General features: G+C 44.7%; 1 protein-coding gene across 1 annotated transcript in view; it reads right to left on the reverse strand.

Moving 5' to 3' along the window:
* Window positions 1–20024: 20024 nt before the first annotated feature.
* Rnaset2 (ribonuclease T2) overlaps window positions 20025–26076 on the reverse strand; it is a 22050-nt gene continuing 15998 nt past the window's right edge. Inside the window, exons 7-9 of the mRNA XM_028782625.1 lie at window positions 23572–23617; window positions 21694–21768; window positions 20025–20320 (exon numbers count right to left, since the gene is read on the reverse strand). Coding sequence (XP_028638458.1) covers window positions 20120–20320; window positions 21694–21768; window positions 23572–23617 — 322 coding nt within the window. The 3' untranslated portion in view covers window positions 20025–20119. The remainder of the gene's footprint in view (window positions 20321–21693; window positions 21769–23571; window positions 23618–26076) is intronic.

The raw sequence follows: 26076 nt of genomic DNA on the forward strand, positions 1-26076 counted from the left end.
CAAGAGTTCAGATCAAAACAAAGAGAGATGTAGGATTTAGAAGTGTTTTCTCTACTGAACCATATGTATGCGTATGATACCTGTGACCAAATGTGGAAACGCTAAGATTAATAATAATAACAATAAACAATAATAGTAATCCTGTGGTACTGATAGAGGCTGTAGAGAGATAAAGTAGCTGAGGTGTAAGGGGTGTCATGAGCCAGACTCAACCAACAGCACACAGAGTTTTAATCATCCTTGTTGCTTCTTCATATTGGCTGAGTGTGTTTATTACAAAAGAAGTGCACTTAGCTAAACTACACACACACACACACACACACACACACACACAATGACTGAAGAGGCCAAGAAACAAATACACAAAGTTGACTAAAGAGCAAGTGAATCAAAGATCTCTCTGTACTCACAAGGCTCAGGGTGAGCTGGAGCAGATCTTCACTCTAGATGGTATTTACAATAGGAGATTAACTACGAGCACAAATGAGCCTAGGTAAAGTCACCAAAGCATGGCAGTCACACTCTCAGAGCATGAGTAATCACTAAAAGCACGGTATTTATAGGACTCTCCAAATAATCTGCAGAACCAAGTATATGCCCCTGGCAACGGCATCCGAGTACCCTATAAGGTTCATGGACCACAGAATAACACTGTTAATGGTGTGGAGACCTCTCTATGGGAAGGGATGGACAGCTCAAGAGGCATACTATCTGATTCCACAAGTGAGTAGGCTGGAGAGAAGAAATCAAGAACGGGAGATCTTCCAGTGAGAATGCAAGGCTGTGCTCCTGACAGCACACCCAAGCACACCCAAGGAGTCCAGCCCTGAGTCCTTTCTTGGCAAGACATACTTATTTCTTTTTGTTTTGATTTTTTCACTAGTTTATAAAAACATGGGATCTGTATGTGTTAATGAGTACCATGTTATATATCTGCAACAGGTTTGCCCTGGGTGTTATTGAAACCAACTTAAATATATTTATTCTGAAACATTTACCATCTTAATGATAAAACTCACAGCTCTTTCCTTTAGCTTTTGTAATCATACAGTGCACCGTTGTTCGGACACCTGACATGGTGGTGCTGTAATCCCAGAACTCAACAGATAGAGGAAAGATCAGAAATTTAAGGTCATCCTTGACTACATAGCAAGTTCAAGGGAAGCACAGAATGCAAATTGAGTCCAAGTCTCAAAAAGAAAAATAAATAGAATTTCGCTTTCTTACCTTGCCAGGAGATGAAGAACAGAGGAACCGGGCAACCTTGACAGGAGGCCTTGTGGGAAAACAGGCTTTTGTTCTTGTTCTTTCTCCACGAAGTGTTTCGCTTAGGAAATGCGTAGAGCAAAGAGGTAATAGGAGCATTTGTGCCTCAATGTGTCACCACACTGTGACGGGAAATCAGAGCGGTAACCTCAGAACAATCAATTAGCAAAACCAGAAAACAGCAGCCAGGTAGGGAATTTACTGTTGTCCTATCGGACCTCTTAGAGGAAACTATAATCTTTGCACAGAACAAGTGCTTCAGGATATGTTGGGTAGAAGCTAAACAGAGAAGCTGTGTGTCCAGGCAGCAGAAGGAACCAGGGAAGTCCCTCCAGACTAGGATGGTAAAAGCCTTCCAAGACAATTGGAAGGACCCATCTGTGCAGAGTTCACACCAGTCATGAGCTAAACAACTGCTGTGTTTGTGTGCGGTGGACTTCAGCTACAGAGGATCTCATTTCACCTCTGGGTACCGTTTGGTTTAAGTGTTGATAAGGTAATGAGGACAGGCCATTCAGAGACCACAAGAGTACCAGTGCAGGGATGAGCACTCACCCAGTGCTTAAGAAGTGCCAACGGAAGAAGAGTGGGTGGTGGTTCACGTGTGATGTGGTCATGCAGAACCAGTAAGGGGTGGGGGTGCTGGTTCATGTGTTGGTGTGCTCATACATGTGCCAACATATGCCTTTTTTTTTCACCTTCTTAGACAAAAGTTCTTTATAAAATTACCTCATAGAGAAAACGATACACACAAGGGGAGTTACAGAAGATGTTGATAGTAAGTTCAAAACAGTGTTTCATTCTGTAAGCTCATTATAAGTTCAAAGCAACAGTTTCACATGGCCTTGCTTTATCATGGTGCACACCTGTGACTTCATCCTTGGCCCTAACCGAGAATGAATGTTCTTCCTTGATCACACATCTGTCCCAAGCCTATTTTTGTTGGTGTAATTTATAAAAGTTCATTGCATTCCTTATTATGCAGCCTTTACTTACTATTCTATGAGGAGGGGGCATATTCTAATTTTATTTTTTTCTGGCAAAACAACTAAAAGCATCTCCTTAAACTTTCTTCATAAAATTATTTGAATCAAATCAGGAATTCAATAGTCACTAATTCATCTAAATAGCATTAATTCATGAAAGTCCATCTTCATATTGATTCTGCAGGAGATCTGCCCAGTAGGGTGGGCTGGTGCCCAGGAATCATTAGTCTATGTAATAGTGACAGAAAAGGCATATCAGCAGTGAGAAGCAATCCTGGGATGAAGTCTCTGGGGCTGTGCCTCTCCAGAGTGCACCCATTGCAGCCATACAAAATGGTGGGCAATCTACAGAAAACTTACTTGCTTGTCATAGCCTTTCCTAGATGGCTTCTGTCAAAAAAAAAATGACTTATGGAAGAACGAATTTATAGCACTAGAGGAGGAGTCCATCATGGTGGGAGCATGGCAGCACATGTAGGGAGTTGAGAGATCAGATCTTCAACAACAAGCACAAAGTATGGCGCTCAGACTACAGTGGAGTAAAGGCTATGCATTTCAAAGCCAGCCCCTTGCTGTGATGTACTCCAGTAATGCCCACCCACCTAAACCTCCCCAAACAGTGCCATCAACAAGAGACCAAGTATCCAAATACATGAACCTTTGAAATGGGACATTCCTCATTCAAACCAATGTAGGAGGTAAGACTGGAATGGAAATGGCCTCATGTACCTGAGAGCAAAGTGAGGTAGATGTCCTACCCTAGAAGAGAGGCCATCTTTCCTAAGGGAGATTCCATACATAGAACTTCAACTCCATTGCCATGTGAGCAAACCTCAAGCAAATTAACGTACTCTCTCATAACAAACCATGACTCTGCCAAATCATAATAGTGGAATTTTAGTCACTTGCGGGCTGCCAACTGGTCCAACCTTGTCCAACAGCGACAATGCCCAACTGTAGCCAACGAGAGTGCTTCTGGCCCGAGAAAACCACCTGTGCTTCTTTTTGTGCAGCAAACCTAAATTCTGCCTAACACGTGTCAGTCATTCAGTGTCCAAGTAAACCATGCTAAGTTTAATTTGCTTCAGCCGTTCCTATAATGGTGCACTTCCTCCATAACAAAATCATATGCTGTGTTGAGCAAACTTGACTGCCCATGATAGTCATGAAGGACAAGTGTTTTTTCGGTTCTTTCTAGCTATTACATGTCTTCCCTAGCTAGTGGTAGACAGACTGCAATTAAAATGATGTTTTCTCAAGTGAATGTCTCCCCTCTTCCTGGCTGCACTTGGAAATGGATCCACATGGCATTGTGTTTGCTACAACAGGAGCAGTTACATTTTCTGCCGGTGGCTTCACTGTGTCGGTCTTCCATATTTTCTTTCACATAGAATATCAAAGACTTGGCTATTTAGACAAGACAAACAGTCTTCTGATTTGCTCACTCCATCCAGGTTTTTCTTTTAAAAAAAAAAAAAAACTGTGGCTTGACTTCCCTTAAAAACAGCATTTTGTCTCTTGTTTTCAATCTGTTTTCCTACCCACAGCTGGCTACCGTCCTTTAGATGTGCTCTGGCAGCTGGGATCACTTCCTCCTTCAATAAAAATAGATATCTCTGCTTGGAGCGACTGGAAGCTTTCTGCACAGTCAGGTGCTGATGTTTTGTTGGTATCTTTTTTTAAAGGGATGTGTGTGCGTGTGTGCGTGTGTGTGTGTGTGTGTGTGTGTGTGTGTGTGTGTGTGGTGTATGCACATGTGGGGGCGTATGGTGTGTGTATATGCACGTGTGTGTGTGTGTGTGTGGTATTCATGCACATGTGTGGTGGGGAATGGTGTGTGTATACACACGTGTGTGTGCACACACAGTGCACATGTTTGTGTGCACGTGTGTGTGTGCATACTGCATGTGTGCATATGTGTGTGCGAGTTCGCATGCTCACGTGACATCAGAAGACAACTTCCTCAAGTTGATTCTCTCCTTTCACCTTGACATCTGGTAATTTAATTCAAACCATCTGGCTGTATATAAAGAAATTTTACCTGCTGAGCCATCTCACCAGCCCTTACAAGTTTTGTAACTGAACTTTGAAAAGGAAAGTAATGGCATAGAGGACTACATTATTTTATATATACAAGAATGTTATTTTATGGGCTGGAGAGATGGCTCAGTGGTTAAGAGCACTGATTGCTCTTCCAGAGGTCCTGAGTTCAATTCCCAGCAACCACATGGTGGCTCACAACCATCTGTAATGGGATCTGACACCCTCTTCTGGTATGTCTGATCACAGCAACTGTGTACTCACATTCATAAAATAAATAAATCTAAAAAAAAGAATGTTATTTTATAAATACAGAAATGAATTATTTTATACACACAGGAATGCATATCTTAGCCTATAGAATATGTGTCACCAGTGGCCTGGTTCACTGCATCTGAAAGAAATGGCTAGGGTTAGGCATAGTGACAGTTTGATCCCACTAGCCTTTGACTGGATTTACAATTTCCTAGGAGACACACTGCTAGGTATGTCTGTGATGGCCATAACTATGGTTAGTACCATTCCAGAAACTGGGGTTCCAGATTAGATGAAGGGTTGAAAAGGAAAAGGAGGAAAACTAAGGACTCCTGCATTCCCTTCTCTTAGCTTCCTGTTAAATGAGATAGGAGGTAAGAATTCCATCTGCCACAAAACCTTCCCCAGCACAACAGACTATGCCTCCCCAAACTATGTTCCAAATAAATCATTTAGCAATAAGTCGCTTGTCCAGAATTTAACTCGGTCCTGAGAAAAGAGTACAGACTCCTGATGGACGGAGATGGTCAGTCTGAGTCTGACTGACATTGTGTCCACAGAGGTTGCACCACACACAAGAGCAGGACTCAGGAGATCCACAATGACTTTCCTCTTTGGTATTATCTTTCCCCTCAACAACACAGTGTCAACAAGCCTTGGGCACGTGACTATGAAGGTAAATTAGACCAGAGAAGGGAACGGGATTCAGGAAGCTGAGCCCTGGCATCTCAGGCCTAAATGAGGACAGAGGCCAGCAATAGTGTCATCCCCTCCTGTGGTCAAGAGTTGAGACCTGAGCTTGTCCCTAAGTTGTATCCACAATTAAGTCCTTCTATAACAGTACTTGTGAGATTTCAGAATCGCAATATCTCTAGCTCATCCCATCCTCAGCTCTGGGTTTTCTTTATCCATGAGAGCTGTTCAAGAAATCCTCAAAGTGAGCTTGCTAGGAAAATAAAGAGTGTGAACATGTCTGCCTCTTTTATGTACAACAATAAAATAGTTTCAAAGCAAGGTTTACCTTACAGATAGGGGAAATGAGATTTGCTTCTATAGATTTTTAAGTGGCCTGAAAGATCTTTCCAACTCAGAGGTATTGCTCATTTAGGATGGTTACTATGAAAGTAGGTTTGGAAGCACAATGAAATTGATTTACTAGCTTTGACTAAATCGTATGTTATACTTCTGGCTAAGAAATTAATTAATTATAACTACAATCAGATCTTATTGTCACTGAAATCAAGATTTGTTTGCAATCCATTCCTTATGAAAACTACAAGATTAAGCCAGACAAGAGAGAGAATAAAAATAAAGAAGGGCAGTATCTCCTGTCACATAAAGTATATACTCTACAGGATTGTTAATTAAAGCACAGCTGCCAAAAGGCGAACTTGTATGCACACATGGATGAGAACTGTCCAAGCAGTGACTCTCATCAGTACATATGGGCCCGGAAGACACTAGAAAAAGAACTGAACACAAGTTACAGAGATAGACTACATTTGGGGAAAATTTACTTTATTTCTCAAAATATACAAAGTTGGGGTAATTTAAATCATTATCACTAAGTGTGAAAACGGGACCAGGAAGATGGCTACTCAGGTAAAGCCGTTTGCCACCAAGCCTGAAGACCTGAGCTTGATCCCTCGGAGCCAACGATCCTCCGATCCAATTCACATAGTGAAAGGCAAGAACCACACCCACACACCGTCTTCTGACCTCATGACCCGGCATGATAACCGTGTGCATGCCAGGATATCTTCTCTGCCCCGCTGCAGATATGCAAATAAAATAAACCTTAAAATTGTTTATGGTGTGAAATTGTAACAACAAAGAAGAAAATACAGGTAAATATCTACGTGTCTTGGAGAATGACTCTTTAAGCATACAAAATGAATTTTAATAGACCAAATTAAGGTCTACAAAAATTATCTTGTTTGTTTGTTTGCTTTTCGATACAGGGTTTCTCTGTGTAGCCCTGGCTGTCCTGGAACTCACTCTGTAGACTAGGCTAGCCTCGAACTCAGAAATCCACCTGCCTCTGCCTCCCAAGTGCTGGAATTAAACCACCACCACTGCCCGGCAACACAAAAAATATCTTAAAAGACAGCAAAGGGTAACAGTTTCTCTTTGGTAGTTTCTACAGTATCATAGTAAAATTTAATAGGTAGATAGGACCGGAAAGATGGCTTAGTAGTTACAATACTGTTTTTAGTATTTCAGTTAGTATTGGTATAGCAGCTATGTGCTGCTCTAGCAGGGGACCCAAGTTAAGTTCTCAGTACCCACTGTTAGACAGCTAACAACTGCCTATAATTCCTGCTCCAGAGGACCTGACACCTCTTCTAGTCTCGGCAGGTACTGCACTCACATGCACAAACCCACACACATAATTAAGATAGAAATACAATAGGCAGAGAAGCCATCACCATGAGCATATGCATGAAATCTTCCCTCCGCAAGCTTAGGGTAAACGCTTCTGCCTTGCACCATATTCCAAATAAACGACTCCTTTAAAGCACCAGTTCTAAGTATTATGCATACTTAGATTTTATTATGTGTCTGTAACACTTTTGATGTTTTCCATTATGTTTTAATGAACCATCTGTCTAAAACTTATTTTCAAAAATTGAGCCATTGGTAATTGGGTAAATTAGAGACTTGTTAGTGCTTGTATTTATTACAAGCTCATGGCTTAGCGGTTGCCATCTAAGCTAAGTGCTAAAAGAAACCGGGATGCAGCTACAGCGGCGTGAGCAGCAGCACTGACAGGCAGCTCAAAGACCAGGCTCAAAGTGTGGACGTACAGATAGGTACCTCCCACAAGACAGAAATGCATGTGGCTATGTAGCCTTAAGGACAATCTCTAGGTGATAAGAAATGCCAAATAAGATCAGGACTCAAGAAGAGGGGAGTGATCTCAGCCTGTGACACCACAGGCTGTGTGGGTAAACCCAGTTGCAGGAGAACCAGGACCCCTGGAGGGAAAACGGCTCCATTATCCTCTGTCATGTGACACAATGGAGTCTTCCGAGTAGTCCACAAAACTAGGGCATTCCTCTTACCACCAGCAACAGTAAAGCTTTTGGGGGGGTATCACATTCAACATTCCCAACAATAGCGTGGTCAATGAATTTTCCTAGCTCCAAGGCAGACAGGAAGGCAACCTTAAGCCTCCCCACCATGGAAACCAAACAATTCTCAAACCCAGAGCCCATGAAAGAAACATTCTCCAAGCTACAAGACACAAAGCCTCTGGGCGATGGTGTGTGGAGTGGAGCAGAGCAGAGTGCAGGGGCAGAGTGCAGGGGTGGGAGCCGGAGTGGCAAGGGCAGCCAGGTCAAGGACTTCCTCCTCTTAGGGGCTCCACACACCTGCTTGTGGGTGGGCGTGCCAATTGGGTTAGGAGCGAGGGGAGTTGGTTACTCCTGTCAATCTCATTACATTGTCGTGGGAATCGAATGTGGCTGTAAAACTGGGCATTTCATAGATGTTGCAGCTGGGTAGGACTGTCTAATTGCTTCCTCCCTTGGCAGCTTCTGTAGTATTTTCTGGAACCACAGAAGCTAGACTAAGGGAAATAAAGCTTTCAGGTCAGATCCAGCTTGGATCACCCACATCCTGTGCTCTCTTTCCTCGGCAGAAATTAGTGTGGAAAAGAAGTTGACTTCTCAGGACTTTATCTCTGGTGTCCACCTAGAATTTTGCTTACAAGAGTAATAAAAGGGTTATTGCTGTATTCTATCATGAGAGCTACTCTAACTGTAGAATGTGAAAATCCCCTTTAGGGTGGGATTATGTACCAGGTGGTTACAGAACTCCATAAAACAAGCTGGGCACCCAGCAGCTGAACTGCATAGCAGGAAGAACTTGATTAAGGGAAGGAAGCTCCAGACATCACCTATGGCAGCGGTTTTCAACCTTCCTGATGCTGCAACCCTTAATACAGTTCCTGGTGTTGTGGTGACCTCCAATCACAACATTGTTTTCATTGCTGCTGCATTACTGTAATTTGCTACTGTTATGAATCATAGTGTAAGTATCTGTGTTATCTGATGGTCATAGGGGACCCCTGTGAAAGGTACTTCTACAAAAAGTTAAGAACCATTGACACAGAGGGCATTCAACCCTTAAAGACCCAGAGAAATCCAAGGGCATGCTTGATATCTCAGCATGAGGCCACCCGAGACAAGAGATCCAGACCAGCTCTGAGCTGCATAGCAAGATCCTGGAGGCAGGTATACAGATCCCACAGCACAGCACAAACCAGGGGCATTAGAGGGTATTTGTAATGATTTGAGTGAAAAAATATCCCCCATGGGCTCATGTTCTTGAACACATGTTCCTGTTAGGTGCTACTGTTTGGAGAAGTGGCACAGCCTTGATGGAGGAAGTAGATCACTTGTCAGAGTCAGGATGCAAAATGAGCACATGACTGAAAGTTAATGTGCACTTATGATGTGTGCATCTTGCTGAATGTCAATTTTGGTTGTGTTTTTACTTATTTGTGCACACATGTGCACGTATTGTGTGTGTGTGTGTGTGTGTGTGTGTGTGTGTAAGAGTTGAGAGGACTTGAAGAACTCAGCTCCCTCAGTCCACTATAGTGGGATTGGGACTTGAACTCAGGTCATCAGGTTTGGTGGCAGGCTCCTTTATCCACTAAGCCATTTCACCAGCTTTGGTGAATGGAAATTTGATATTAAAAAAAAAAATCAAGCAAAGGTTGAAATCCAGTCTATGACAGAGATGATTCAGATTGCAAAAATGTAGTTAGAGGGATGAATAAGTGTACAGATATGTAATAAAACAAGTGTTGTAAGCGGTTGGTGGTAGAGCAGAGGTGGTAAGCATGAAGTGTCTCCCGAGGGCTCCTTTGTTTGGATTTTCTTGGGTAGTCAGTTGGTTTTTAATTTTATGGTTAATCTTTTTAGTTTTAGGGGGTTTTGTTTTGTTGGGAGGGGGAGAGGTGTTGTTTATTTGGCTTTTTGTTTTGTTTTGCTTTGGTTTTTTTTGTATGTTTTGTTGTTGGTGGTTTTTTTTTTGGTTTTTGGACACAGAATCTCACTCCAGAGCTAGGCAGACCTCAAACTCACAGCAACCCTCCTTCCTTGACTCCTGAGTGCTGGAAATCCAGATACAAGCCACCATAGAAAAAAAATTTAAGTAATAGGTTGTATCTAGATAAAAAATGTCAATAAAACATAGAATCAAAAGACTTAATACTTAAAGAGTGGCTAGCCAGATCCTAGGAGAGTTTTGAAACTTGCCTGTGTATAAGATTTCCAAGGACTTGGTAAAACTGGTCAGGAAGAATGTCTCACAGGAATGAGTGTTTTAAAAACAACTAGGGGTAACTGTCATGAGCAACTGAAACTGAAAATCACAAGGAGGGGCGGAAAGAGTGAGACACTGTACTGTAGAATCATAGCTAAAGCTCTTTGCTCAGACCTATCTGCATTTTCCAAGTGTTCTTCAGTAACTATGATATTATAATAATGAAAATTTTCCTTTTAAAAGTTCAAGGCCAATGACTGCTGGATCTAATGCATGCAGCATTAGGATTACACTGAGAGCCATGGCCAGGACAGTCAAGAATGAAAACAATACAACAGTTCTGGGCAACATTGTCCCATCAAGCCCTCAGCATCTAAGCAATGTTCTACATAGACAACCGAAGCCCAATGTCTAATGACAGACAGCTAATTTCAAGAAAAATAACGTGTCCTGCAAATTTTACTGCTTAGCTTGTAGCCAGCAGGCTACCTGACCTCTCAGATACAGATCCCCATTGGAGTCTCTCACTGGGAAGAAAAAAAGAAAAGAAAAAAGAAAAAAATAATAACCTACATCTTAACTGCTACAAAAGAAATCTGACCCTTTCTCTGGGGGCCTGCTGCTTGCTTGGAGTATACGTCATCAGAGACTTTGCTTTCATACTCCTGGTAAGATTACTGCCTATATAAATGGTTTTCCAATTATACAGGATTTAAAGATTTTGCACCTGAAAGATAGCATGAAGATAACCAACGGTGACGGGAGAAATAGCATTTAACAATATCCAGGAAAACACACGGGGAATACAAAAGAGTGGAGAGCAGAGAGCACCACAGAGGCTGAGGCAGACAGATGGGGAGTTTGGCCTTTGAGCACGTCTGTGGAGCACTGTCTTATTAGTAATAGATGTAGCAGGGCCCAGCCTACTACAGGCAGCACCATTCCCTAGGTGTTGAACTATAGGGCAGGTGGTCTGGGCTATATGAGAAACCTGACTGAGCCTAAGCCTAAGCCTATAAGCCAGTCAGCAAGCAACATTCCTTCACAGTTTCTTCGAGCTCTTGCTTCGGTTCCTGTCTCAACTTCCCTCAGTGATAGACCATGGTCTGTAAGCTGAAACAAATCTATTCTTTTCCTAAGCAGCTTCTGTTTGGAGTGTTTGATCACAACAACAGGGTAAAGACTAAAACATGCTCTATGTGTCTCCACCCATCATGGGGCAGATGTGTGCTATGTAGACAGATGTGCATTTCCTCCCTGGAGTGTACATTCATTTTCTAGGGTGTGTGGGACAATGGTGGTTTCCACCTGGAATCTGAGAGGAATTTCAACATGTCTTCAGCTTGTGAGGCTCTGTTGTCCAGACATATCCACCATTCCCAGAAGACTACCCTGCAGGCAGAACCTAAAACGAGACCAAGCATCGTCCACACCAACCCTAAACTACAGACTTCTCTGTGCACTACATGATCTGACCCAGGACTTTTGGCCTCTTCTGTCACTGTCCTTCTAGTCCAACCTCTCCACCAAATGTCCACCACTAAGCCATCACTGCAGGTCTCAACCTATCTGACTCCACTTCTCTTTGGAAAACAAAGTTTTAAAAATACTACTTCCTGATAAGCTTTCAGCAGCTGGAGAAGTCCTTGAATCCCTTACTCCCTTGAGCCTTTGCCAGGCTTGCCTGCTGTTCTTCAATACTCCACTCTATTCTCTGTGTTCCCCTCACATGGGCCTCACTTGCTTCCTGCCGGCTCCCTGGTCATCTCACCCAGCCTTTCGCTCCCACCTCAAGCACCCTCAAGGTCAGCTCAAGTCCTGTCAGGTGCCTCTTCTTGCATAGTGAGCACTCCATAAAACACTAATAATAAAGTAACAGGATTTATGCAAAAGAGATTAACTGAAAATTATGGGAATGGACTTATAAAGCCAAGAGGGAACATCCAGAAAGCAGAGGTGGAGATGAAGGTAGCTGTTGGTTCAGGGACCTGGAGGGTAGAGACTTCTAAGAAAGCCCTCCATGGATAAGAAGGGAGGGGTGAGAGCAACGGTGTCTGAGAGTCTCCAACTAGAAAGATAAAAGCACTGGTTGGCTGGAAGTACCCATGACGAGTCGTACAGCCCTTGCTCTTGTGAAATCCTGGCACCCACGGGTATACACATGGCCGGAAGGAAGCCACACAAAACTCTTTTTGAACAGCGCTGGTGCCCCTGAGCCACACACAGGGTAGGGGCTACCTTTCCTGATGCTGACACACACATGGAGTGAGGTCCTACGGATACACTGGTTGCCCTCTTAGGCCTTGCATATGATGCAGCAAATAGCTGTCTGCAGATAGGAAGGGAAAGGGTCCTCTGGTCAAAACTGTAAGTCGCTCATATGTGTTGCAGTGAGAACAGAGGCTGCAGCTGAAAGGACGAATAAAGGTTAACACAGCAGAGCCTGGAGCATGAGGAAGATGAGTAAGAGGTGTGAGATAACCATGCTGAAGAGAAAAGAAACAGGACAGCCCTCGGGTCACTGAGAGCAGGCTGACCTGCCCCAGCATAGCCCCCAGAACATATACAGGGTATGTCTGTCCTATTACACATCATTGATTCTAATTCAGCCAATTATAACAGAGTGAATTTTAAGTTGACTGTTAATAAGCTTACACTTCGACTACCCTATTAACACGGTGCTAAATATGAGGTAACCAAGAAAAACTATAACTGTATCTTAGCAGTTGTTGTGTTAGAATTGCGGCTCCTGTCCAGAGAGACCACACCAGGCCAATACAGTTCCATGTGAGAGAGGTTTATTGTGTGGGAAGGAGGCAAAGGGGTGACAGAGACAAAGGGAGAAAAGAGAGTGAAGGCCAAGAGGGTCTGCCTTTTATTTAGGCTGTGATGTAACCACATCACAGGTAAAGGTGGGAGGTAAACCAGTTGGACGCTGGGAATGTATAGTGATTGCCATGGCAACAGGTGTGTGGATCCCTGTCACCTATGAGTGAAATCACTGTCATCACTGGATTTGGAAGCGACCTGCAACAGTAAAGCTGGTTCCTGATACCAACCGCAGTTATGATAGGTAACTCTGGTGTGGTAAAGCTACGAGCTGGTCAAGCAAGCATGAGAACAAAGAGAGGTTAGTATACTTAACAGCATGGGCAAGGTTGGAGGGTAGTAACATAGATCAGTGACTCATAGCTAGAAGACAGCCAAAGTCAAAACTGGAGTTGGAGATGGACAGAGAAAAGCTCCAAACTGCCCCTGACTGGGTGGGTAGCACATGAACACCACCTGGTGGGGGTTAGGGGGACATGCATAGAATGTATGGGTTCCCAGTGGCTCCCTCTGTGATGGCTCATGAAATTTACCAATGTCAATAGCAGTTACCTCAGCCTTTGTTACCCTATAGAACCCCTAGACAAAGGAAACTCAAGGACTTCTTTCCTTTCTTGGAGTTCCTCTCCCTTTTCCTCAATTTCCCACTTTTCTGTAATAATTAATTCTTAATAAAGCTAGTTCTCCCTTTGCATACTGTAAGTGTCGGAGTCCCTAACCTTCTCAGGTAAGTTCTGCACAAGGTCTATCTTTGATGACCAAGTGTCAGCATTTTAGGCCCTCAGGTAGTGCACACCTGGGCCACTAAAGTTCCTGTCACTCAAAGCCCTGCATCACATAGATGGATGTCAACCTGGTGCTATGCTCCAGCACTGGTAAGCTGAAGTAGAGCATCCTGAATCTCTGAGAATGTCTAAATTGACCCTTCTACGTCTTTTGAGTACTTTCCCCAGTTTCTCATGGTCACCTTCATCATGTGTCCTTTAGGCCAGACTCAAAGACATCTTTTCTAAGCTAAAATGTTACTCACAGGCCAACAAGATGGCACAGGGAGCTAAAACTCTTGCCAAGTCTGACAACTTGCGTTCAATCTCCAGTATCTACATGGTCAAAGACAAGGACTGACTCCCAGTTTGTCTCTGACCTACTCATGTGTGCCATGGCATATACGTATATACATACACACACAAAATAAATGCTATAAAAAATTAAGTTATTCCTAACAAAGGAGTTCTATGAAACTATGCACTCATTTTCCGAGTGTCCCTCTCTCCTATGGCCTTTGTGCTGCCCCCAGCCACATTCTCTGCTTCCCAGGACTCATAAAGAGCAACCAAGTATTATTAATTTTAAAATTAAACTGTGAACTCCCATTGATAGCATTATTGGCTACCATGGGTTTTCATGACATACAAACACCCAAGTGCATTTTTTTTTAATTTCCAGAGCTTCCATTTCTGTTCCCTGCTTAATAAGCCGCCATAAAACAGATATGCAACTTAAAAAGGATAAAAGCATGTCTCAGAATCAGAGAGAGGAAGCTGTGGCTGCAGACTAGCTTTGGTGTAAGCCCTTGATCCACCCACACAGAAGACACAGCACAGGGACAGAATACACGTGCTGTTAGGTGAGGGGGCTGAGGTCAGATTGGTGATAGCTTGGTAGTAACTTGGCCAAGTCTTGCCAGGATTCTGGTACATGACATAAGCTTCACCAAAGACATATGCAGGAATCATGTTTCTTTTACTGGCATCTCATTTGGGGCAAAATAAGATATGGTAACATACAACCAAACTATGTAGTAATTGTCCATCCTTTGAAGTGGAGGAGGTCTTAAGGCAAACACCACCTACATATGAACTGCCAGAGCGTGGGTCACCACAGAGCCATGCAGGAGAAGAACATGGCGAATGGAAGGCTCAGGCTTCACCCACCTGTGAGGAGGCCCTAGAGCTCAGACAGATGGATCGTGTGGCTGTGCTGTGCTGAGACTCCAAGCACAGATGTCACCACAGCAGCAGTAGCAGAGCTCTCCAACAGCTCAAGGACATCTCTCTCTTGCCAGCTCTTGAAAAAGGAACACTGCTTGCTTGCTCAGCCTTCCCTTGACCCCTCCCTGTTCTGACAGGTTCTGCTGCGTTCTGCGCCCGAGGCTGCCTGGAGAGCCGATTCCATCTTTCCACAGGGTTGGAGAGATATAGATCGTCCAAGAGGGCCAGGAAATATTAAGAACAGCACGCAGAAGGTGGAAACAAGCTATTATGCAAAAGATGGTATTGAAGCAAGGTAAAAATGTAAGTAAGATATATCCCTAAAGCTCTGCAGAGGAGGCAACAGCTCCGTTTCTCAGCCTGCAAGGCTTCTCCATGTGAACTACGCCCCAGAGTCCATCCACTGGTAAAAGAAATATCCATGGCAATCTTCCTGCACTTGGCCGTCTGCAGGACCTTACAGCAAAGTGTCGGGACAAATGCTCCACTGAGTGTGAGCTCTTAGAACATGTCTAGTATTGCTACACAGATACCCCGCTCTCTGACCGTACTTCTTGCATTTTATATCTTCTGCAAAGAATTTTTGTGTGTGGGGACACGCATACTGAACTTTCTAAGTTGTGAAAATGAAGCATTGAAAGTTGGTAAGATTTCCCTTCCTTCATTTTGCTGCCCTTTTTTTGGGGGTGGGGGGTGGAATACCAGAGACCCTGTGGGCTAAGGACCATGATAGTGAAGGATGAAAACAGCTCAGTGTGGAGGGTCAGAGCATGCCCCTCTACATGGCAGAGGAGGCAAGCAGGAGCTCAGTTCCACCCAGTGGATCCATCAAATAAGCAAAGACACCAGAGGTAATGGGAACCAGGTTTACTAATAAGCAGAAGCTGAAGTGGAAAGGAGAATGGCCATAACGCTCCTCGTGGTAATAGGTTACAACTGGAACTGTCCTGAACTTGTGGTTTGCTGCAGGTCAACTCAGACATAAATGTGTGGAAAGAACAGTGCTTGTCTCGGTGGAAAGAGGCAGGATCTGGGAACACATGAGCAGACACAGACACCAGCTAGGGACTCCCACTGGAACAATCATCAAAATAATGGCTCTTAACTCACGGAATGAAATAGGACGCCCGAGTCCACTGACTTACATGGGTAGAGAGGATGCGGAGGAAATGGCATTTACGTAACTTCAGAGTCAGTACAGAGACTGAAGGAAATCTTCTAAGATGAATATTGACTCGTGTATTCCAAGGGGAAGACTCCTCCTTCCATTTGCTGACTTCATCCCAAGTCTTATGAGGTCAGGGCGTTAAAGACATGGTGGGGGGCTGGAGAGATGGCTCAGTGGTTAAGAGCACTGACTGCACTTCCAGAGGTCCTGAGTTCAAATCCCAGGAACCACATGGTGGCTCACAATCATCTGTAATGAGATCTGATGCCCTCTTCTGGTGTGTCTAAGACAGCTACAGTGTATTCATATATAATAAATAAATAAATCTTTAAAAAAAAAAAGACATGGTGGGAATTTTCCCATCTACTACATCAAGTGTGTCATATCCATGGCAAGAAGGTGCACTCAGATAAAACCCTCGGCGAACATTGACAGCCCAGGGGAGAGCAGCAAATTGTACGCTGGAAACCCATTCTCTAGTGGACAGATGTCCAGAGTGACATTTGCAGTTTGAACACAGCTTGTAGAATGGTCCGGGTAAGAAACCGTGCGGCTCTGAACTAGGCTGGTAAACGGGAAGCAAAATAAACGCAATGCTTTTCATGATTAAGGTAAAACTGTTTTGATATGCTTTAAAAAAAAGACTGTGACGGCTGATAGGTGTGGAAAGCCATCACAGCCAGCTTTGAGAAGTATGTGTGGGCTAGCGACAGTCGTCCTGTATCATGCACTGCTGCTTGAATCCGAGGCACTGCTCTCGGGCTAGTCGTGGAGGCGGTCTGCATGTGTCTGCTCTCCTCAGCGTCTTTCCACCTTCTTACCTTTACCTTCAGCCATCCCTCCAGGTCCAGCTTCAAGGCTACTCTTTCCCCAGTACTCGAGGCAAAAGGACCACCCTCCCCGAGTAAACTGCCCCTCTGAAAGGCTGTCTCCATTCCACATCCCATAAAATGGACTGGTCCCCAGACAGAACTGGTAAAGTAGTAACAAAGTTCAGAACCCCAGTAATACTCATAATTGAGAATGACAGGAGTTGGGACTAGCTCTCGACCCTGTTCCTGTCCTAGAGCATGTGACCTCTGCACTCCATTAAGAGGACCATGACGACTGGTCATGCAGCACAGAGCCTAGAGTTCTCCACGCTAATGTGGTATCTAGGGGCCCCGAGTGTTTAGCCAATGAGCTTCCCTTCCTGGGCATCCCTTCCTGAAAAAGGTAAATTTCTGGTTCAGCCTGAGTAAATCATATGCATCCTCATGTGCCATACTGTCTCTTCAAGGATGCTGCAGGGAAGCTGGGGCTGCTTCCTCATAGAGTCCCACCCCTGCTGTGGGCTCACTGCAGGCCCGCAGGCCCCAATCTCAACTCAAGGACCCCAAGCAGTGTCTGGGTACACAGGAGAATGGGAGTTCCCAGTGGCAACTGGGTGCACAGGAGTTAGACAACCACAGCCTCCGTCTCAGGCCCTGTGGTTTCTTACCCCGAGAAACATGGGCTAGAACCCATCTTAGACTGTGTTTCGCCTCCCGAGTGGTGTGTTGGTGCCCCACGAGCCTGGCACCCCAGCTTTGAGAAAGAAACGCAGCCCAAGGTCTCTGTGTTTCACCTTCCCAAGCAGCATCTCAAGCCGTGTTCTAACACCCCAGCAGTGAGGCAGAAACACAGAATCACACCCCAGTTTAGACAATACACACCCAACTCACCCCTAACACAGGTTCTCATCCACCTGCAGGCCTGTCTTAATCATCTGTCAGGTTTACAGCAAAAGTAAGGTGTCAGAGCTGCTTTGTAGTGAGTTACATTTGGAAACACTCATTTGCTATCATAATGGTATTTGGAACTGGCCTCTCCACGTCTCCCTTGGCTCATCAAAGCTCACACACTTACCTGACTTAGCCAAGGCCACTGAGAACTTATTTACTACCTGCTGCTGTGCAGTAGGCCAGAAAGTCAGAGCACTGGTCCAGTGATGGACGATTCCGCGCCATTGCTAGGATCTCACTGTTTAGCCTGCATGAGGACCACAGGACTCCAGCAAACTCACTTCATCCATGGCCCACACCTCCCCATCATACCAGCCTTTATGAATTCAGGCTGCTCTCAAGAAATACTTGGACTAGAATTACAAATATGCCCCATCTTAAAGAATGATGCTTGCTCTAAAACAAAAGCAGACTAAGGTAAAGTCTGAGGAACACTGCAAGCCATCTCCCTTGACCACTGAGGACACAAAATAAACTGTTGTAAAAAGAGACAGCACAGTCTCCTGTAGAAACCCAGCTCTGAGCTCTGTTTGCAAATGGACTTGAAACAAAGCTATCTTTTAAACAAGTCCAAGGTACACAGTTCTCCCACTAAAGGACAGTGACGGAGTCAGTGTCAGCCCAGACAGGAGACAAGTCCCTTACTTAGCCATGGTTCCAACTGGCCCTTCCCACAGCTCAGCACCAACTGTGAGTTCCAGAGAACAGCACATGCTCTGGGTCTAAGTGAAGGGGCATTGGAAAGACACATGCCCTCAGGAGGGGTGAAGAACAAGGTAAGGAGAGGGACTGTGGAAATGTGAGACCCAGCCCCCAGGACCACATCCCTACTCCAGCACGACCACATCCCTACCCCAGCACGTAAGCCAGGCCACAGAAAAGCTGAAGAACTTCCCTGCCCAAATCCTTATGTCTGTCCACAGAGCAACTGTCTAGATTCACATTCTGTGTTGGGGAGGGCTAGTCCCTTCACTTCCACCACAATGACGGCTGTTTTACTGACCCAGATAAATCCTGTTACTAAGCTCACTGCATTTCAGATGTCTCTTACAGACAGTATGTCGGGTTTTGCTTGAGCTGACCTGAAAACCTTTTAATTGTTAAGCAGATATAGTAACTCCAACCAACACAGCAGTTTTTAAATTTGTTTTTGAGATCATAGTTGTTCTGAGGACTAAGCAATTTAAAACGTTGTAATGTTATACCTGTACACACTGTTCTCACTGTTAAGTAAGCAGGATGGATAGGGCTGGTGAGACGGCTCCATGGGAAAGTGCTTGCTGCACAGGGCTGACTGGTAAGAAAAAGACTGGGTGTAATGAGCTAATGTTATAAAGGATTTACATTAAAGTTGCTTAGGAAATACTAAGTTACAAAAGCAGAATTTAGCTGAAGGAGGGAAGACAACTGGTGTAACTAACCATTCTTGCTAGAAACTGCAGAAAAATTCTATTTCTAACATAACTGAGGTTTATTTGCTTAGGATATGTTTCTGCTAAGATTTGTTCACTAAGATTGCCACCACACACTAGCCCCTATTCCTGTAACAGAAAAAACCACCCTGGTCAGTAGGCCCTATTCCCATATCAAAAGAACATGCTCCTACCATTTAGTTCAAAGGGGATGGCCCTGGTTAACAGCTGCCCATGCAGCCCTGGCCCTATTAATAGAATTCTGACAGGCAGACAGGATGACCCTAGGTAACAAGTACTTGAAAAGAACAACATTAGCTACTTCAGAAATAACGGGGACAGTATTTTTGCTGTGTAATTCTACTGTCTTTCCAAAACGGGAAAGCTTGCACTGTCTGTCTCTATAAAACATGTTTGATTGCTCAAAGTTAACTCTGGATAGGGACCTAAAGGAGATTTTCAGCTGCAGTGTATGCAGAATGCCGAAGCCCAATACCCACATAAACTGTCAACTGTCCCTGCTCACGGCCAGTATCTCCAAGCACTAGCTGCTGGAGCACACATACAAATCATTGAAGAGCTTTTCCTTATTCTCTGAGAATGCAGAGTGAATTCTCACTGGGGAGTGTTATTTCACAATAACATGAGCTGGGTCTGAAACCCAGAACCTATGCTAGAGAAAATGACTCCCTAAAATTCTCCTCTGACCTCTATATAGGTGCCATAGTATGTGCACCTATACACACACACACACACACACATGCACGTCATACAATGCATGTATGCATAATAATATTTTTAAATTTTACATAAACAGAGTAATTTAAACTTGACCAAAATAAAGAGTTGTTGTGCTGAGACTTTCAAGTTCTTATTAGCAATGTGAATCTTGTTTTTCTGGACAGGAAATGAGGCTGACAGCAGCTGTCTGTGAGACAGGAAATGAGACTGCTAGCGGCTGTGTGACAGCCAGCTGGCAGGAACAGCACAGTACCGGGCAAAACTCAACTCTTCAACACACAAGAAAAAAGCCAAACACATTTTAAGAAACTTTTTAGTGAAATTTTAGAAAACAATGATTTGTGAATTTTTCTTAGTTTGTGGAACACAAAATATTTCCAAACTGTGAACATCAGTGTTGGGACTTTGTAGGTGGAGGGTAGAAGATGGGACCGTCTTCACAGACCATCATCCCGTGTGTAGCAGCCTCCATGGTCAGCCAGGTTTCCTGCCCGGAGGACGGCGGCTCATCGGGCTCAGTGCAGTTTCTCAAATGTAAGTCCTCCTTGGTGAAGCATAGCTCTATCTGGCCAATGGTCTGTACATTCTCTCCCTAAAAGTAGAAAATGGCAGACAACTCAGAATTCAGGAGCTCTGGGTTGTTATCAATCTGGGAGTCACAAAACTTGAACACTTGCAAACGACAAAAACAGTGGCTCCAGGGTGAACAGAGCCCTCTTCACACAGGAGGGCTGGTACCCAGGAGGGGAGGCTGGGGCAGAGCCTTGCCTCTCATAGTCCCCGGGGCTTAATCTCAGCTAGTCTGGAAGCCAGGGTTGAGGTGGTGTTTTCAGCTTGGAGAAAACACAAACAAAAAGTGACTATAAAGATACACACAGCACACATAGAGACCCTGGTAGGGTAAAGGTCACGATAACACCTCCTGATGGCCCAAAGAATATCCATGTTTTATTTAGAAGCTTGGAAAACTACAAGTTTATCTAGAAATTCGACAGTAAAACTACTGAAGTACTTAAGAGCTTAGAAATCTTGAGGGGTGGTGGCACACAGAGGCAGGTGGATCTCTGCACACTGGAGGGCAGCGTGGGCTACACAGTCAGTTCCAGGACAGCTCTTTACATAATAGAGAAACCCTGTCTCAAAAACAAAAATGAGAACAAAACCAAACAAACAAATGAACAGACAATATGAAAACAAAACAAAAATCTTAAAAACTTATAAACATTTAACTCAGAACTATACATCTTCGTCTCCCCTCCTCCCTCCCCCTCCTCTTCCAACAGGGATATTCTCGTCAGAAGGAAGCAGCAGAGGAACAAAGGGGACAGTGCTGCACAAAACCAGCCTTTGAGTCAAACAACTGCCATCTTGGTGAGTTTGGCTGTGCCACTCACAAGAGATCATTCCATCTGGTTCCTTAACTGTTTACACGGCTCACAGAAGGTCACGTGACACACACACACACACACCCCCCTCCCACCCCCTGCATAGCCAGTGGCTTCCTATTTCCTATTGTAGGCAACTAACTGCACGTGGTCTCTAGGAGGGGCTAGAGTATATAGTCAGGGCAGACTAGATGTAAGGGTCCACCATGTGGTTGTAAATGCCCTCATCTCTGCTGGCTAAAGACACTCTGGTGTGGCCTTCTGGGAGAGAAGCACCAAGGCCCTGTGGTAACCCTTGCTATGCTCTGTAACTTATTCCATGAACTCACAGGTCTCTGTGAACTCTGGTAGAACCATGCTTCAGTATGATGTTGGGACCTTAGGAGTGTCTATGTTTCCTCCATGGAAGAAATATTAGAAACCCCTGAGTTACTTCAAGACACCTATGTGCTTGCACACACACAGACAACAGCATATCCAAATGCATCCCTGTCCCACAAACTCCAGAGTGGAGACAAAACTATCATTAAAGTAAAATGACCTTTTCAATAGAGACAGAGTGACAAAATGTACGTCTTACCTGTTCTGGCACAAGGCACTGGATTTTAGGCACCACACCATAGATTCTGGTAAGGGCATCTCTGAAATCTGCAAGCTGATATTAAACAAAAGCATTAGCAATGAGCTTCAACAGAAGAAGTTTCACACACTTACTGATTTTTTTAAAAAGCCATCTCCCACCCCTGTATGCCTAGAGAACCTGAAGTAAAGTTTGAGGATGTCCTGGACTTATCACTGAGGGACAAGTCTCTTCCAACTAACCATCTTGGGCTCTCCCCAGGAGGCCCAAACATCAACAGTTCTCTGCTCTGATTCCTCTTTTTCCCTCCACTAGGCGGCGCTATTCTTACCTGTCTCCAGCTTAGCCTGTCGTTTGTTTCCCCACTATGCTACCTTACCTAAAGCCACCCTTACCAAATTGATGCTTGGGGTCCCCAAAACTTTTCCCCAGCTCTACTGCTCCACAGACCTCTGTCTCTGCAGCTCTGCTTCTCTGCAGTGGGTACTGCCTGCATCTCAGAAAAAGAAAAGTAGCTCCCCAGAGCGCCCAGCTCCCATCAGTGAATTACAACATTAGACCCTGTGTGCTGTGAACTCCTCCACCATAGGAGAAACACACATTCCATCATGCTCCAGATGGAGCTCCCTCCTCTTCCTCTCCTTCCTTCCAGGAGGCCATCTGTAGTCCTCTGCTATGGCTTCTGTAACAGTCGTTTCTCCACCCACATCTGCCTGGCCTCTCTGCTGACCCCTCTGCTGTGGACTCGGGCAGCGCCTCTTTTACAGGACACTTCTATTCTACTCTGCTGCCTCATTTGACTCTTAAAACTCACACTGTCTGGTTGCATCTACCACCCCTCCCCTTACCGAGTCCCACTAAGTCAAGTCCAGCAGCTACCACTTGGCTTAGCCTCTGCTCTCCCTAGAGGTCAACTCTCCCTTTGTCCTTGGTCCCTGGCACCAGGCAACCAGAACACTTCAGGACACAGGCTCATTAGGAACTCCTCAGAGCTGCCTACAGGATGACACAAAGCCTGCTGTTGTATCTGGCATTTTACCAAACCACTGTCTGGTATTCCTGCCACCTTACCAAGTGCACAAGGCAACTTGGCAGTAGGGAATACTTGCCATTCCTATCACCACACATATCATCTCTGAACATCAAGCCAGATGAAACTATAAAACTCTTCCCCTTATCACCTTAAACAGGAGTCCAGTGAGCTTGAGGAAGCCTGGCAAGCCCCAACCCTGAGGTTGTCCAGAAGGGTCTAACTTAACTGGCCACCAAAGCCTCTTCCTCAAGCCCAGGCTCCAACTCTCTACTGTCTCCAGAGGGAGATGCAAATCAACTGAGAGAATGAACGCAGTCCTGCAGAAGAGCTGCCAGGTTACTCGGCACACTGTCAACAGGACGGAGTGGGCAACGCCCACCTGTGAGCTCACCTGTAAGCCCAGGTAGTACTTGAGCTTTGTGAGTGACACATGTCTCTGTGACAGACAGAAAACAGACAATCCAGAGCTGAAGGCATCTACATTGCACATGTCCTTCTCAGTCAGTAAGCAGGGACATTTTTTTTTCCTGTGTCACATAGTTTACATGACACGCAAAGAGCCAATGTGCTTCCTCTGCAAATCCATGATGTTGAATGTACTTTTTCAGACTCATGCTCCACTCCACGCTGAGGCCTGGAGGATTGAATATCTGCCTCCAAGCCAGTGGCGTAAGCAGTCTATAGTGTGCGCTCATATGCAGACACAAAAAATCCAAAGAAAACCCATTTCAAGTAGGTTTGTGCTGGGTCATTTTACAACCCAAGTGCAGCTTGCAGATAAATGGATCCTGCCAAATGTCCCCAGTAACACACACTAGACACTAGACAGATAGGCGTAAACTTACCTGGTAGTAGTTGATAGATGGCCTGATCTCAAATTTTTGTAGTACACTAAAATAAAATTTAAAAATTAGGTGCATTATGACAGCACATTACATTGTGTTCTTTTTATTGGATTTCGGTGACAATCAAGATGCTTTTAAAGAAGTTTGTCTTTTCTGCCTTCTAGCAATAAGTCTGTTAACAAGAACAGCAGAGGCAGCTCCCATCCCCTTCTTTTCTAGCCTGGGTACACACTATCTACATGGTCCTCTCCAGAACTATACCACCGTCCACAGCAACAAACCCTGTGCAAGCTACTGGCCACACAAGCTCTGCAAGATGCCTTATCCCTGCTCATGCGGCTCTAGGCTTATCCTGAACTGCGCTGGCCAGATCTTCAAAAAATTTAAATGCATATAGCCTAGAATCCATCAAGTTTCTGGTAGTTACTAAAATACTGGAGGCACAATGTAAAGGTCCCCGGACCGCTCATTTCAAGGGAATTCTCTGTGGTCCACCACAGCTCACAGCATGATTTTGGACTGTGATCCAAGAGGGTAGGTTCGAGGCTGCAAGTTAAGTGCTGGCTTGCCATTGCTCTGTGGCAGCAAAGGACAAGCAGGAAAGGTCCCTGAGACCCCAGAAATGCCCCCAAATCTATATAAGCTTGCCACTGCCTGCCCTAGCTGTCAGTATATGATCAACATGTGTTCCAAGAAAGTATAAGATACTCCAGTTTCAAAACAATATTTATTCTAAGTTACAACACAAGTGCCTTGAATAGACTGATCTTAACATTTATTAAATTTTTGACCAGATTTTTTTACTACTGCATTTTCGTGGCATTACTGAAAAATGTTGCTTAGCACCGGTGGTCATACACTATTCCAGCGGATGCAGGCAGCCCAGGAATAAAGCAGAGAAAGATGGGCCAAGCTGTGTCATGTGCTCTTCTGATTGAAGACAGCTGTGTGCTAGCACATGCGTGCACTTGCAGGTGCTCTGAGAACTGCCCCACGGCAGCTTTTACACTAAGTAGTGAGTAAGCGTACAGTCTATGATACCTTGCTTGTATCTTATGAAATGGACAGAAATCCTACATTTGTATGCAGAAACTGGAGAGAGCAATCATTCTACAACTTTATGATTTTAAGCAGGCACTACTGGGGAAGGCTTCCATATAGCAGGCCTCTGGGATGACTTGCTGACAAGCAGGTGTGTGGCTATGAGTGGCTGTGACCCCCTACAGCCAGTGTTTCACGTGTAAAAGCTCTGTAAGTGTCTGTGATGAGAAACTGCTAGGCTTTAAAGGCTACGAATAGGAGCGACTTAGTTACTTAGGCCATTTTCAACTCAGGACAACTTGTGGCAACCAGCCTGGGGCCTTTCTCGGCAGCAGAAGCTCTCTGTGGGCCTGTCAGCCTATCTGGAAGGGCAGCCTCTTTTTAACTGCTGCCTTCCTGTGCTCCAGATGTACAGGATGGACCTTCTTGCAGTGATCCCTCACAGAGGCTTCTGAAGTGCCACAGGCAAAATAAACTATATACATAATTCACAACGCTGAAGACTTGTCACACATGCTGGTATGTAATTCCTAGTGCATATACTTAATAATGAAGATATTTGGGTCCTTTATTTTGTTTGGAGACAGGGTCTCACTGTGTAAGCCAGATTGGCCTAGAACTTGCTACGCAGACCAGGCTGGCCTCAACCTTAGAGACCCACCTATCTCTGCCTCTAAAGTGCTGGAATTAAAAGTATATGACACCATACCAGCCTAATAATACAAAAAATTTTAAAGAAAAAAGGAACTTCAAAATCTAAGCACTGCCCACCCATTCTTTTTATGTCATGGAGAGAAGATCTAAAGAGATTCTATAGCCCAATTGTACAATGTATGTCAGGAGGACCACAGGGGCTCTGAAGCCCTGTTCTTTGCCAGCTGGTGGCTTTAAGGTTACCTCATCTCTCCAAAGGCACTGGCTGGATTCATCAATTCAAATCCAGCTGTTTTTGAGCAAACTGACACAGAAGACTGTGAGATGGTGAGACATCATCACGAATGCTCCCTGTGCTGCAGAGGGAAGGCGTCTTCTAGGGAACCAATGGTTTAGTCATCCTTTAAGCAGATTTAATTCATGAACCTTAAATATGACTGATGAGCAAAGGATCTTGGGGCTATTCCCACCTGAAGGAGAACTGCTCTGACTAGAACAGGCTGTACGAATAACAAGCAGTGTGCAGAGACTGTAAAATCTTTCATCACTGGCAGACACTTAGTCCCGTCTATACGTCTGTGTCCTTACATAGGAAAGATTAACTGTCTCCGTAGCTCCAGGGTCTGCTGTAAGGGAACTAATTCCCTCGTGAGCACTCCACACTCATGCCCAGGCCCCAGGGATGACGGTTTCAGCCCACAGTCTCGTATCCTATCTACATGCAGCCTGTGGCAGGCTGGGCTCCCTGTGATGCCCTCCTTAGGACAGACTGTCTACATTTTAGACTAGGCTAGCCTGGGCTCCCTGTGA

This window comes from Grammomys surdaster, unplaced genomic scaffold (genome assembly GCF_004785775.1).
Source record: "Grammomys surdaster isolate TR1022 unplaced genomic scaffold, NIH_TR_1.0 810, whole genome shotgun sequence".
NCBI classification, from domain to species: Eukaryota; Metazoa; Chordata; class Mammalia; order Rodentia; family Muridae; genus Grammomys; species Grammomys surdaster.